Source organism: Drosophila suzukii, chromosome X (assembly GCF_043229965.1).
Source record: "Drosophila suzukii chromosome X, CBGP_Dsuzu_IsoJpt1.0, whole genome shotgun sequence".
Classification (NCBI taxonomy): domain Eukaryota; kingdom Metazoa; phylum Arthropoda; class Insecta; order Diptera; family Drosophilidae; genus Drosophila; species Drosophila suzukii.
Window position 1 is genome coordinate 18,211,507 of NC_092084.1, and position 14,199 is coordinate 18,225,705.

Here is a 14,199-nt window from a genome sequence, read left to right on the forward strand (position 1 = left end):
GGCAACGTGAATTCTTTAGACCTCGCTGTCCATGGAAGGTAATTGTAATTTTTTACGATATTCAAAATATATTTCTACAGCAAGACATGAGAAATAACAGAAAAATAATAGGAAAATATAATATTATTTATTTCTTGATTTTGACCATATTTACTACTCTGCAAATTTTTAAATATTTTAGAATTACGAATAAAAGTTTGTTAGAATTGGACATAAGTACATACATACATACACAGCTATCTATTATCTGTAGATCGCTGTAAGTCAAAACCATATAATTTATAAATAAAACTTCAGAACTTAACTTCATACCATCGAAATGTTTAAACTTTAAAATGTAATTAACTCGTCGATAGCGATAGCGGTCACAGAACTTGCAGTTATCGTTATCGAGTGCCATCACATGTTCACTCCGCTTTGGCGCGTAAACAAGTAAATAAATACTATTGCTATAAACAATGCCGGAAAGCCTGATAGCCGGCATTCCGGTGCACTTCCCGTTCGAACCGTATCCGGTGCAGCGGGCGTACATGGAAAAGGTTATCCAGTGCCTACGTGACGGCACCAATGGAGTCCTGGAATCGCCCACGGGCACGGGTAAAACCCTGAGCCTACTGTGCTCCTCCTTGGCCTGGATCCGCACCCGTCAGTCGGAGCAGCAGCAGCAGATGATGAAGATGGAGAAGGTAGACCTACCTGGCTTCGGAGGAGGCGGAGCACCTGGTGGAGATCTCTCCGAGCTGGCCAAGACCGTGGGTCGTGCGAATAACTGGGGCGTGCCCAAGGTCATCTATGCGTCGCGCACCCACTCCCAGTTGACACAGGCGATGCGGGAACTCAAGAGGACGGCCTACTCCAATATGCGATCCGTGGTCCTGGGCTCTCGGGATCAACTGTGCATCCATCCGGAGGTCATGAGGGAGCAGGGCAACTCCAACAAGACGAACATGTGCAAGCTGCGGGTGCACTCCAAGACCTGTTCGTTTCAAATGCGCGTGGAGTCGCGAAAGGATCACCCCGATCTGCGGGGACCCACCATTATGGACATCGAGGACCTGGTCAAGGTGGGCCAGCGCCTCAAGATCTGCCCGTATTTCGCTTCCAGGGAACTGGTTGCCCAGGCGGACATCACCTTCATGCCATACAACTACCTACTCGATCCCAAGGCGCGAAAGGCCAATAAAATCGAGCTGGGCAACACAATTGTGATCCTGGACGAGGCCCACAACATCGAGAAGATCTGCGAGGAGTCCGCTTCTGTGCAGATTAAGTCCTCCGATGTGGCCATGGCCATCGAGGACGTCACGCATGTGATGAAAGTCTTTGCCAGCGGCGAATCGCAGGACATGGGCGGCGATGAGCCCAAGGACTTCACCCTGGACGACCTCACGCTGCTCAAGGAGATGCTGCTGGAGCTGGAGAAGGCCATCGATGCCGTCGTGGTGGACAACGCCATCGACGGAACCACATTTCCCGCCTCCATGATGTACGAGTTGCTCGGCAAGGCGAATGTAAGATGCAGTGAATTCTTAATGGGTTATTTGGGTTCCCTTAGTGCTGTAATTTGTTCTATTTAATGTGGTAGAACTCTGCGGTTTCTGCAGTTATAAATATTTGAAGAAGGCTATTTCACAAGCGTAGGAAATTCAAAAACGCCCATTTATTGATTGTTAAAATTGACGTTGTATCTTCTTTTCAGTTCTCCTACGGCAATGTGGCCACAATAGTCTCCCTACTCGACAAACTGGTGCAGTACCTCCTGGTGGCCTCCCAGCAGATGAGCATCCGCAAGGGCGGCACCTTCACGATGCTCAGCGATCTGCTGACCATTGTGTTCGCCAACAAGGAGGATGTGATGAGCAAGGTGCACGCCAGCTTCAAGGTACACGTCCAGATGGAGGAGTCCAAGCAGGGCCATGGAAAGCAGCAGGGTGCCAAGCAACAGGGCGGTTGGCTAGGCAAGGGATCGATTGCGGCAGCAAGTAGCTCAAGCAAGGTCGCCAAAATCATCAACTTCTGGTGCTTCAACCCCGGCTTCGGCATGGAACAGTTGCTCAACACCCAGGTGCGCAGCGTAATCCTCACCAGCGGCACACTGGCACCGCTCAAGCCGCTGATCGCCGAGCTGGCCATTCCTGTGGCCCAGCATCTGGAGAATCCGCATATCGTTGACCAATCGCAGGTCTACGTCAAGATCATCGGCACTGGACCCGATCGCCAGCAACTGATATCCAACTATACCAACCGGTGAGCATTATTTAATCAATCATATACTTCTTTAACCTTAATCTCTATTTCTTTGCAGTGATAATCCAAAGTACATCAGCTCCCTGGGCCAAACGATCCTAAATGTATCGCGGATAGTGCCCGACGGCCTGCTTGTCTTCTTCCCATCGTATCCCATGTTGAACAAGTGCGTGGACGCCTGGCAGGCGAGTGGATTGTGGGCGGACATATCGGGCAAGAAACCGATCTTCCTGGAACCGCGCAGCAAGGATCAGTTTACCAGTACAATGGAGGAGTTCTACCAGGCGATACGTGACTCCAAGGGCGCCGTTTTTATGGCCGTGTGTCGAGGCAAAGTCTCCGAGGGTCTGGATTTTGCCGATCGCAATGGTCGAGCGGTGATCATCACGGGACTGCCCTTTCCACCGCTCAAGGACCCCAAGGTGATACTGAAGCGTCGCTATCTGGAGGCGAATAGGACGCGGGAGAATCAGCTACTCAGTGGTCAAGAATGGTACAATCTGGATGCCACGAGGGCGGTGAATCAGGCCATCGGTCGTGTGATCCGGCATCGCAACGACTATGGTGCCATTCTGCTTTGCGACTCGCGGTTCAAGGACGCCTCCCAGGTGCAGCAGCTGTCCAAGTGGATTCGGGGTCACTTGGGTGATCGGCCGCAGTGCTCGCCCTTTGGCCCCATCGTCAGGGAGCTGCGCCAGTTCTTCAAGAATGCCGAGGCCAATGTGAGTCTACATGAGGAATTTATTTTATTTCACGATTCTAATGAAGGAAGTATCCTGAAACCCTCAGATGAAGCAGCCGGATGAGCGGGAATCGGAGCCGCCTTTGGAAACGGTTTGCAAGACCGAAGATGAGCCACTAGCTGCCATTCCTAAGATTAAAAGGGAGCCCGGCTCCAATGCCACCTTCAAAGCAGCCCATGAAACGGCTATGTATGTACCAGTTGAATTGAGATTACTAAATTTAATTAATCATTAATTATATATTATTTTCCTTTACAGCAAAGTGGAGATGGCCAATTCCATAAAGACGTGGACGCCCGCCGATTATGCCAGTGCCGCTGGACGAAAGCTGGGTGGTGCGGCGCCCAATGCCATGGACTTCATGAGCCGCCTGGACTCCAATGTCTCGGTATGCACCAAACTCCCTCGAATCTTTTATTGTTCTTGAACAAATATTTCCCCTTTCCAGAGTATCGACTTCAACTGCTGCATGGATAGCAAAAGTGGCTCCTCAGACTTGGTTAAGATTCATAAGCGGGAGCGAAGTTCACCAACGGCGCAGGAATCTTCCAGTCAGGTGACCAAAAAGCGGTACAAATTAGTGGAGAACATCAAGGTGGAGCCGAGCAGTTCGCAGGTTAAAGTGGCGCCTGAATCAAGGGCTGATTTCCTGCGGGAGGTGGGATATACTATATATTGGAGATTTTCGTTCCACTTCTAATTTTATATACCATATATTTCAGCTCCGCAGCTTGGTCAACCAGGATGAATTCCGCCGCTTCGGCAAAGCCCTGCTGGAATACAAAAATGGCAGCGATGAGAGCTTCCAGGCCCTGATGACGATACTTCTAGAAATCCTTTCCGCACCCAAAATGCGCTACATGCTAGTCGGAATGCGGAAATATCTAAAGAACGAGCACAAGAACGAGTTCGATCAGAGGCTGGCCAAACTGTAGTTTATTTGTGGTCATTTTTTAAAACAGTTGCGAAATTTACACATCCGTAGGATGTGCTTGTCTAAGTATTTTTGATATTGGCTGTATTTTTTGTTTAGTAATTAATGGGGACGATTATATTTTTACAATACCTAATGAAAATAAATAATGCTATGCATCGGGGTACATTGTATTTGTATTTTTTTTATTAAAGATATTTGTTATAAATACAATTTATATTTTTATAATAGACGAAAAAAGTTGTTATTTCTTTGGGAAAAAAATTAAGTAAATGAATATGATTTGGATATGTTTAAAAAATATATATTAAAATATATCCTCTTTGTTTATTTCGGATCAAGATAGATTTTATGAAAGGGTTTACGCTTATTGGAAATTAAAAACAGAACTAGAATTCCCTTATTGATAAACTGATGAGCTTTAATAAGCTTTCAATCAAATGCAATAATTATTACAGCGTGTTCTAAGAATCGTTGGGTTTTTACAAGTGTTTCAAGAGAGAACACAATAAATAATAAAAGCTAAAAGAGAGTTTGTCATAGCGCTATGACAAATGGATTCTTAAAGTATGACTGACTGAAGAGAAATGGGTCTATCATAGATATATCCTATAGCTTGCATATATTTTTAATATATATACATACATTCAATTAGGATTAATTTAAGCAAATGTCATATGACCATACGAATTTTAAATTATAAAACTTAAATTTTCTATTAAAACATATGTATTTATGTAATTTTATTATTATTTATATATAATTTGCTAGCTTTTTTATCAGCTACATATATATCCGTAAATCATTTTTTCCTTTTTATGTATTTAACAACTCCGTAGGGACATTTATTTTTGAGTTGGCAGTCCGCTTGGTAACAAATCTGCGAATTGCAGCCAGCGCAGTACGCATCCAATAAGTTCATTGCCAAACGGGCCGAGTCCCTGTATGCACAGCCACATCCCCATCGGGTGGCGCAGCCGAGTCCGAAAAATCAGGCCGAGTGCAGCGAGAATGCGGGTCCGAGTGGCTCCGACTTCGGACTTGGGGAGGCACTCGCGTGGCAACTATCGTCCAGGGCGCACGGCACACACGCAGAGCAGCCAGGAGGAGACAGCCATAGCTTCTGGGGGCCCACCATCCATACCCCCGATCCAAGTCCGGACCCACAGACGACCCGCTGATCCATCCATCCGCCTCATATAATTTCCGGCGCTTTGATTGGGGCACGCAGTAAGTTGATTGCATTTGCCACGCCAGAGCCTTTGACCATCCCCCGATTGCTGTTTGTTATTTGCAACAAGTAACACGAGTGGGTGGGTTGGCGTCGGCGCTGACGCAGGGGGTGGTGGGTGGTGGTTCGGCCCACGCAACGACCTTGGCCTGGTTTAGGCACTTGCCTTAATTGCATTCTGTCGTCATCGCAGCGCACATGGTGGAGGAGATTGGCTGCCAGAGACAGACGGGCATTGTGGTCGCCATGCCCAGCCAGGTGGCAACGAGCACCGGAACTCCAGCCCCATCCGCAGGCGGCATTCACCAGCAGCAGCAGCAGCAACACCAGCAACAGCAACACCAGCAGCAGCAACATCAGCAGCCACAGCAACATCAGCAGCAACACCATCAGCAGCAGCAACTCCACCAGCAGCAGCAACAGCAACACCATCAGCAGCAGCAACAGCAACACCATCAGCACCAGCAGCAGCAACACCAGCAGCACCAACAACTCACCAGCAACATGAGCCTGCTGACCGTGAAGGGCGGTCGCTACCTCTGGACCGATCGGGAGCTATTGATGCACCTCCAGAACTACACTCCATTGATCCTCCTCATCGATTTCGTGGAGAAGACACGCACCAAGCGATTCTACGAGAGCTCCGAGCGCTACGAGATCCTCATGCTGGTCTTCATCATGCGCAAGGGAGCGCCGTTCTGTGAGAATAAGCGCTTTCCGGCGGAATACTGGGTTAATCTGTCGGTGGGACCAATTGCCGAGGCTTTCGACCGACTGCAAGCGGCCATTGATATACCGGATCCCCAGCTACCGATCCACATGAGCGTCACGGATTTGACCAGCTGGAAGCAGATGTTTGATTTGGCCATGCTGGATATCAGGCGATTTGCGTACTACACCGATCCCTTGCAGCTGGCCGATGCGGGTGTCTTTAATCGGATCACCTTTGAGCAGCGATTCGGAATGCAGTGGCAGGAGTAGTTTTAATCGATACAGGTAACAGGATATATGTATGTCACGGAAAACAGGATATAAACACAGCCCCAGCACCATACACACATCCCCACATTTGGATGGATCGCGAGGAACTACTGGGAACTAACCTTAATTCATTTAACATGCCTGATTTATTTACACATATGTTTTATATTTAATAGCTATCGTGTCAAAGTACAACATTCTTTGGAGGAAATATTTATTACAGGCTTATTTTTATATCTTGCTTTAAATTTACACCTTTAAATAGTCCAGCAACTAACAGGTCATGCTAAGAATCAATCTGTTTTAAGATATTCGAGCCATAAATACGTTTTTCTTTTCGAAAATCAAAGATCATTCATTATATTATAAGTAATGCCAAGGAATTTAAACTAAACCTTTTCTGAAAGCATTTAATTAAAGATGGCATAAACTGCTCAAAATAATTCCCCAAAAAAATGAATTTTAAACCGAAACAACCGATCCATCCAATCCCACATAGACAGAGTTATTTGTTGCGTTACAAACCCTGCATAGCGGAATCTACTGTGCCTTCTCCACCACTCCTGGTCTTCCCTTTCCTCCACCACAGTTCCACTCGTATTCCTCGCAACTCCTTCAACTTCAACATCATCTATCCTCAGACTCCTCAAATGTATCTGTAATACAATCGCTGTACTGTCGACGTAGGACCCAAAATGCTTTAATGGAAATAAACGTTAGTTACTGTTCAATCGAGTTTTTATCTTTGTAAAATTGTGATACATCCTCAACGTGCATTACTTACTATAAAAATAGCTTTATGTACAGTTTAAACTACGGCTAAGTTCTTAATTAGACATCGACGAGATCTTCGGTGGTCCCATTTACTGGGATCGAATGATCGTGGCTCATGGCTGCCGTTTGGGAAGTCGGTCTCGGTCGAAGATGCCCAGCAGCTTTCCTCGGGTCATCTCCTTCGCCTCACGCAGGCCCAGCTGATAGATCTCATCATGCATCGACTTTATTTTATCGATCAGCTCTTCGGGACTGAGCAGGGATAGTTCTGGATGGGAAGGGAAAAAGTATTTAATGGAAACTCCTTGAATTTTATACAAAAATATTGGATGCTTTCAACGCGGACTTGTTTTTAAGTTATCATAACATCTATTATATGTTTTGGTAAGGTAACCAAAGGGTAAATTAGTCTTGTGAGCAAACTTCTCTATTATTCTTTAACAGTGGCATATGTATATATGTGAGTACAGACCTATTTTTAAGCAAAATCCTAGAGATAACTACCTTAAAACTGGGAAACCTTTTATCTTAAATATATATATTATATTTCATTCAATCCCGAACTAAAAGTACACAATTAACCAGTCGTATTCTACTAAATACATCCTAAATCACCTTAGGAATAATACATTTTATGATATTAACATATACATACAGAACCCAAACATTGGAGAACTGCACTAGGTATACCTGCCCCCATATAATGTTTACATGGACTTGACACATGGCTACTCACGATTGATCTTGGCCATGTCCTCGCTGGTCAGGTTGTTGGCGTAGTCCGTGGTGCGCGTATAGATGGGCGTATCGCTCATGGTGAGGAACTCGTCCATCCCGGGAACTGGAGCACCCAAAACAAAACAAAAAGGCGTTAAAAATGGCGCCAACTGACGAGGTGCACACGTTTTTTACACTCACATCGCTCCGGCCATTGGACAGGTGAGGCGCGCAGCGTCTCCATGGAGATGAGCTCGTCCTCCGGCGTGTCGGGCTTCTCCTTGCCCTCGGGAACCTCCTCTCCGGCGGCTAACGTGCTCCTACTGTCCGCCGGAGCATCGGCCACCTCCTCGCCCGCTTTCAAAACGGTTTCTGCAAGAAAACAGCTATTTATTTCACTTTTCAGGTGCGGTTGACTTTCGCCCACCTGTCGCAAACAATTCCACAGCTTGCTCTGCATTGCTCATCTTAAAAAATCTACAAAACCGCCGAAAAACGTAAAAAAAATAGAAAAATTTCAGAAATCCGTGGGCTAATCACTTGCCACCTGGTTGAATAAAAAATGCAGCGTTGCCACCCGATAGCTACGGCTATCGCAGATTATCGATTTATCGGGTAACAGTGCTGCAAAGCACTTGCAGTTATTAATCATTTCATATTTTTGGTAAACAAAGGGCTGTTGCTTTTGCTTTAGTCTTTATATATTTTTAAAATTTATAAATAAAATGCAAAACAAGCAGGAAATAAAAGTGTCTTGATTAAATTTAAATTCGGAGTGGAGAGCAGCAAAGCAACGGGACCCTCCCCGCCACCTCTATTGTGCTCTCTCTTCCACTCACGGTCGACTAACGGCGCATAGAGACAACTCTGCGCGAGGTCGTCAAGCTCTCTTTCGCTCTCGCGCCAAAATAGCACTTGGCACACTTCGTACAGTGCAGCCGAAAAGTATGTACCCGCCGAAAAGTATGTGCCCGCCAAAAAGTAAATGTGGCCCAGTTGTTCAAATTACAGATGGTATATTTCTTATTTATTTTAAAAATATCATATGAATCATAATTTATTTGTTAGCTTTTGTTTAAAACAATGTTTATATTTTCTTTCTTGCTTTGTTATTAGGTCTACTTTACAATTTATCAAACTACAAATTGCGTTTACAAGTAAATACCATTATTTGATGTGTAAAAATAATGACACAAAAATCTTTAAAAATGTATTTTTTATTTAAATGCTTTTTAGTATCATGCTTATGAGCTTAAAGATCAATGATAAAAGTTAAAATATGTGATTTCTAAAATAGGCTTGCTTTTATTCTGCAGTTTTTTTTGTAATTATGTGATTTATAAAATAAGCTTGTTTTTATTCTGATAAATTTATTAATTATTTTTATTCCGTAGTTGCTTTTGTAGTTATGTGATTTATGAAATAATCATTATTATTATGTAGTTTTTTTAGTTATGTGACTTATAAATTAAGCTTTTTAGTGCTGTAGTTTTGTATTGCCTATCTCAGAGATTAAAGCTTATATTGTGAAAGTTTTACAAACACCGTTATGGATTAAATTTGAAAGTCTGAAAATATAAAGTTTGTGGGGCGCAGACTTTTCCGCAGCACTGTGTGCCCGTGCGCGCTCGCACTTTCTTTCTGTTTTCAGTCGCTGCTCCGCTCTCACTCTGTCCACACGCCACACACACACCCGCACTCACCTGTTCCACTCCCCCGCCCCCCTCTTTCGACCTTACTGCGACCGCGACCGCTCCCGTTCCGTTTCGTCGTTTTTTTTTCTCGTTTCGATTCAGTTGCCGTTTTAACTCCGCGCGAGAAGCGGAAACTTTTGTTGGTCCGCTGTGGAAATCGAAAAAAAACCGAAAATTAAACGTTGCAGTGCTGCAACTCGGAACCCCATCGTATCGTTTGGCGCCAAATTTTGAATTGCATATCCGCTGGCGGATTGATTTGACCCAAAGTTTTCCTTCCCGCCCCCCGCGAATTTTCAACACCCCGCGCTGCGACTCCCATGGCAGCTAGCAAATTCCATTGCGGCAAGCAAACGATAGCCACACATTCACATTTCGATGCGACATGTGCGAAAATCCGAGCCTTTTACTTTGACCTGGACAACACGTTGATTCCCACGCGGACCGGCGATTCCAAGGCGATCAGAAAGGTAAGTTGAGTTTTAAGTGAGTCCAACTCGACCCGGAAAAGAGCCAACTTAAAACCCCCCTCCCCAGCCCCAACGTTGTAAACCATGCTTTTCCGGGGGGTGAAAGTGCGCAGCACAGCTAGAAAATTTTCCACTGCAGCCCGCCCGTTGTTACGTAGTCGAAAAACCCGGACGCTCAGCTGATAGCACGCGCCCGAAATTCGTTTGTTTATTTGCGTTTTCCTCCTTTACCCGCCCCATCCCAAATACCAAGTGCACTCTACAAGGCCTTAACTTAAATATAACCACGGGTATATGCACTCTAGAAGGCTGTCGGCATGATAAAAACAAAAATAAATCGAATTAACCCAAAAGTATCAGTGGAAGTTGGGGAACTTTGGTTCAAGGATTGATAACGGGCACTTTAAAGGATCTTAAAATATACGTATTATGATAGGAAATGATAAAAGCTTAAATATAACCAAAGGTTTATGCTCTATAGAAGGCTGTCGGCATGATAAAAACAAAAATAAATCAAATAAACCTGAAAGTATCAGTGGAAATTGAGGAACTTTGCTTCAAGGCACTTTAAAGGATCTTAAAATGGACATGTTATGATAGGAAATTATGACATATTAAATATATACACAAGTATATGCACTTTAAAAGCCTATAAAAACAAAAATAGATCGAATAAACTCAAAAGTATCACCGGGAATTGAAAAACTTTGGTTCAACGAATGATAGCAGGCACTTTAAAGGGTCATTTCATAGGGATATTATGATAGAAAATTATGATAACTTATATATAACCACGGGTATATTCACTTTAGAGGGCATTATAAAAACAAAAATAAATCGAACAAACCACTTGAAATTGAGGAGCTTTGGTTCAAGGAATGATAAAAGGCATTTTAAAGGACCTCATCATAGGCATATTATGATAGAAAATGATGATAACTCATATGTTACCAGAGGTTTATGCACTCTATAAGGTAATCAGTAATAAAAAAGCTACAAAAAAAACATGAGATTTACTTTTAAAATTTCGAAACTTTTTTGTTGGGTATTTTATAGATGCCTATCACATGCCATTTACGAGTTGCAACTGAAATATAACCAAAAGAAAAATAAATTCCCGAAGAATGGCACCCAAACAAGTGAAAGATTAATTGATGATAACTTAAATATAACAATGGGTATATGAACTGTAAGAGGTTATTGACATCCTAGCTATGATAACACACAATACGAGACCGAAAATCTTTACACATTGAATATTCAAGTGGAGCTAAAAATATACGTGTTTTTAGAGGTTTTTTTTTTCTTAGTTTTTAACTTTAATGTAAATATAGTAGATTAGATTTCAAAACTCGAAGAAGAAGTAAAATGAAATGCATACATAGTTAAAAGTACTTAAAAATTACGTGAAATTGGCGACTTTTTATATTATAATATAATAATAATATATATTTATATTTATTTATTTTTTTAATTTTGAATCGTATTTCTTTAGAATGTAGGGCAAAATCCAGTAAACAAAAGGCATGTCTTAGCTTTTGAAATCAAGAAAATATTGGTACGGCTGGCCCATAAATATCCTGTTATCTCCATTTCACGCGTAAACGAAGCTTACCTTTTAAAAAAGAAAGTTATTCGTTAAAATGTTGAGTATGTCACGTACATTTACTTATTATTCTCATGACTGATAATATAATAATCTTTTGGGCTGTCTTAGTTCAGGTAGGTAACTTCATTATCACATTTACGTTTAAAAGTGCTTTGCTAGAGACCCTAAATAAAGTCATGGTTATTAGACAGTTTATTTATTCAGTTGTTTTCAATTACTATCTGGAGGAACCGCACCCATTTATGTATATTAATATTTCCTAAATTCATTAACCGTATCAAGTGGTTTGAGGCAATAAGAAGTTTTTCACTTTTGCTGATCAAGCTTAACTTGTTATTTTTTCAATGACTTTTTTTCTTCTTGATTCTGATGGAAAAAGTTGAATTCAATTAAGGGTATTTCCCACAACTGTTGGGAAAAAAAGATAACCAACGGAAATTTCCGTATTATCTTTGCGCCCATAGCTGTAGACCCATTTATGGAGTATATAATATAGAAATGACATGTGTTCGGCGGCGGTTGCAGTTTGATGATCAAGGCACTGATAGGGCTATGCTATAATGATTACGGCATTACGTACGATTAATCAATTGGTTTTGATACGATCGGATGATCGGAATTAAGTTTTATTGAGATATTTATGGACGCAATAGTTGGGATTTACGTATTACTAATTGTTTGAATCGGTGTTGTACACAACAATATTTACATTTCTTTCATATAAATCAGTTACTTGATAAAAATAAATATACACATGTGTTCTTAACTTGTTGTCGTACAAAGAATTGAGAAAAATGCAGTCCTGGTACGGAAATATTGATATCCCTCGCCATTTATAATTAAAAGTTACGCCTTTAAATCTCAAAATGAAAAAGCTTCCCGCCAAATTTTTCTGTATATCCGCACCTGATACCATCATTATTGTTTAAAAATGTAGTAAACTTTTACCAAAGTTCATAGAAAAGACTGTTGAATTTTTTAGAGAATTAAAATTCATAACTTATCTCTTATCATAAATTATATTTATAGTCCTATCTCCAACGGGTAAAGTTTGGCGACATTTTCATATCTATAAAGCGTATAGATCAAGTTCATTGATATTGTTTAAATTTCACTTTAATTACATAAGAAGACGATTTTCAACTTATTCGAATTATAACGGACGTGTTTGCTTATCCAAAGTCTGACGCTTTGATGACATTAGCATAAGTAAAGTTATTATATTATATTATTTATTTTTGGCTCAAATTTGGAAACAAAAATGAAATCAATATTAAACATCAATATTTTTTTTATTTTATCCCAGCTTGCCGACGTTTTGGAGAGTCAGTACCAGTTCAGCAAAGATGACGCCGCTCAGTCCACCCAGAACTTCCTGAAGGCCTTCCGGCGTTGTCCGGACAACTCGCAGACATCGCTGGACTCGTGGCGCACGCACCTGTGGCGCGAATCCCTTCCGGCGCGTCACAAACACCTGGCGGAGCAGATCTATCCGCAGTGGCTGAAATTGCGTTATCGTTATCTGGCAGTTCCGGCGGATTATGTCCAACTATTGCTGCGGATGCGTCAGGCGGGCTATGCCCTGGCCCTCATCACCAACGGACCATCGAAAGCCCAGTGGGAAAAGGTGGCCAAGTTACATGTACGCGGCTACTTTGACTGCATCCTGGTCTCCTCGGATCTGCCGTGGGAGAAGCCGCATCCGGAGATCTTCAATGCCGCCTGCTATTTCCTCAAGGTCAAGGCGGAGGAGTGCGCCATGATTGGCGACAAACTGGAGACGGATATCATGGTGGGTTAAGAATGTTTTATTACCTGTACTCTACCCAACTAACTGAGCTTTCTTTTGCCTTTCAGGGTGGTCACTTGGCCCAACTGGGTCTCACCTTCTGGACGCCACTAAGCAATAGCAGTTCAGCGTCGCAATCGCTGGATGATGTGGAGTACAAGCCGCACGTGAAGCTGGCTAGCCTGCTGGAGATGTACAAGTACTTCCCGCGCCTCAATGCCGTCGCACCGCCGGACACGCCATCGACCTCCAGGCGACGTGGCAGCCACATGAGTCCCAGCGGCCAGAGCTTCAGTAGCGGGAGCAGCTCGAGCTCGAGTTGCGAGCCAGGCAGTGGTCATGGGTACCATCACCATCTTTACCAACAGCAGCTACAGCAGAGACCGCGACCTTATCGACGCGGCACTTCAATGCCCGCCATGGATTGCTCCAATAGCGAGGCGGAGAACAGCTGCGACAGCTTCCTCTAGACGGAGCATGGGAGGAAGGATCCAAGGGATCGAACGGATCAGAACGGATCGATCGGGAGATTGTTGAAAAAATGTACCTTCAGTTTACAAAACTATAGCTAAAGAGGATCGTAGAGAGGAAGTAATAATCACAGATGGACAAAGGACAGCCAGGAGAATTGGAAACGAATGCAGGAATACAAAGTTCAACTATTAGCGGGAGGAGCCCGGAAACACGGTGAATCTCGATATCTGCCATTAGACTAAAATTAAGGCTAGCTAAACAGCATCGGAGCATACAAACTACAGCATACAAGCAGAGTAACTAAGAAATCGAGGACAGGAAGCAAAGCAAACCAAATGTATTTTTCTAAGCGAATTTTCTGTCACATATTTTGTAAATTGATATAACACGCAACTAAAAGTACGTCAAGGTAAACGCAAAATATAAAAAAAAGTGAAAACGATAAAGTAAATCAGGCAAAAACCACAACACGAACCTTTTGAGACACTGGCGAACCAAAAAAAAAAAAGAAAAGAGAAGGAAAAATAACAAATCTG

The 14,199-nt window shown here is 42.9% G+C and overlaps 4 protein-coding genes across 5 annotated transcripts; 3 read left to right on the forward strand and 1 right to left on the reverse strand.

The window, feature by feature from the left end:
• The first annotated feature begins 391 nt into the window (after window positions 1-391).
• Rtel1 (Regulator of telomere elongation helicase 1) lies at window positions 392-4,097 on the forward strand. Its single transcript, XM_017076259.4, has 7 exons — window positions 392-1,511; window positions 1,700-2,247; window positions 2,306-2,969; window positions 3,037-3,179; window positions 3,249-3,378; window positions 3,439-3,648; window positions 3,713-4,097. The coding sequence occupies exons 1-7, from the start codon at window positions 459-461 to the stop codon at window positions 3,923-3,925; spliced, it is 2,961 nt and encodes a 986-aa protein (XP_016931748.2). The 5' UTR covers window positions 392-458; the 3' UTR covers window positions 3,926-4,097.
• A 777-nt stretch (window positions 4,098-4,874) lies between these two features.
• Window positions 4,875-6,867, forward strand: LOC108011153 (uncharacterized). Its single transcript, XM_017076239.4, has 2 exons — window positions 4,875-5,154; window positions 5,349-6,867. The coding sequence occupies exon 2, from the start codon at window positions 5,354-5,356 to the stop codon at window positions 6,134-6,136; it is 783 nt and encodes a 260-aa protein (XP_016931728.2). The 5' UTR covers window positions 4,875-5,154; window positions 5,349-5,353; the 3' UTR covers window positions 6,137-6,867.
• Window positions 6,264-8,209, reverse strand: lin-52 (DREAM core complex component lin-52). Of its 2 annotated transcripts, XR_011604803.1 has the most exons (5): window positions 8,055-8,209; window positions 7,829-7,999; window positions 7,647-7,751; window positions 6,921-7,178; window positions 6,264-6,834 (listed from the first exon to the last, which is right to left on the reverse strand). XR_011604803.1 is itself a non-coding variant. In XM_017076240.4 (4 exons), the coding sequence occupies exons 1-4, from the start codon at window positions 8,092-8,094 to the stop codon at window positions 7,024-7,026; spliced, it is 471 nt and encodes a 156-aa protein (XP_016931729.2). In that variant the 5' UTR covers window positions 8,095-8,209; the 3' UTR covers window positions 6,857-7,023. The 2 variants fall into 2 exon arrangements, 1 of the variants encoding a protein (XP_016931729.2); XM_017076240.4 differs by lacking the exon at window positions 6,264-6,834 and having other exon boundaries at window positions 6,857-7,178.
• A 1,091-nt stretch (window positions 8,210-9,300) lies between these two features.
• Window positions 9,301-14,176, forward strand: LOC108011152 (N-acylneuraminate-9-phosphatase). The gene is made up of 3 exons (XM_017076238.4): window positions 9,301-9,791; window positions 12,707-13,192; window positions 13,258-14,176. Exons 1-3 carry the CDS (start codon window positions 9,642-9,644, stop codon window positions 13,657-13,659), a joined length of 1,038 nt encoding a protein of 345 aa, XP_016931727.2. The 5' UTR covers window positions 9,301-9,641; the 3' UTR covers window positions 13,660-14,176.
• Window positions 14,177-14,199: the final 23 nt, after the last annotated feature.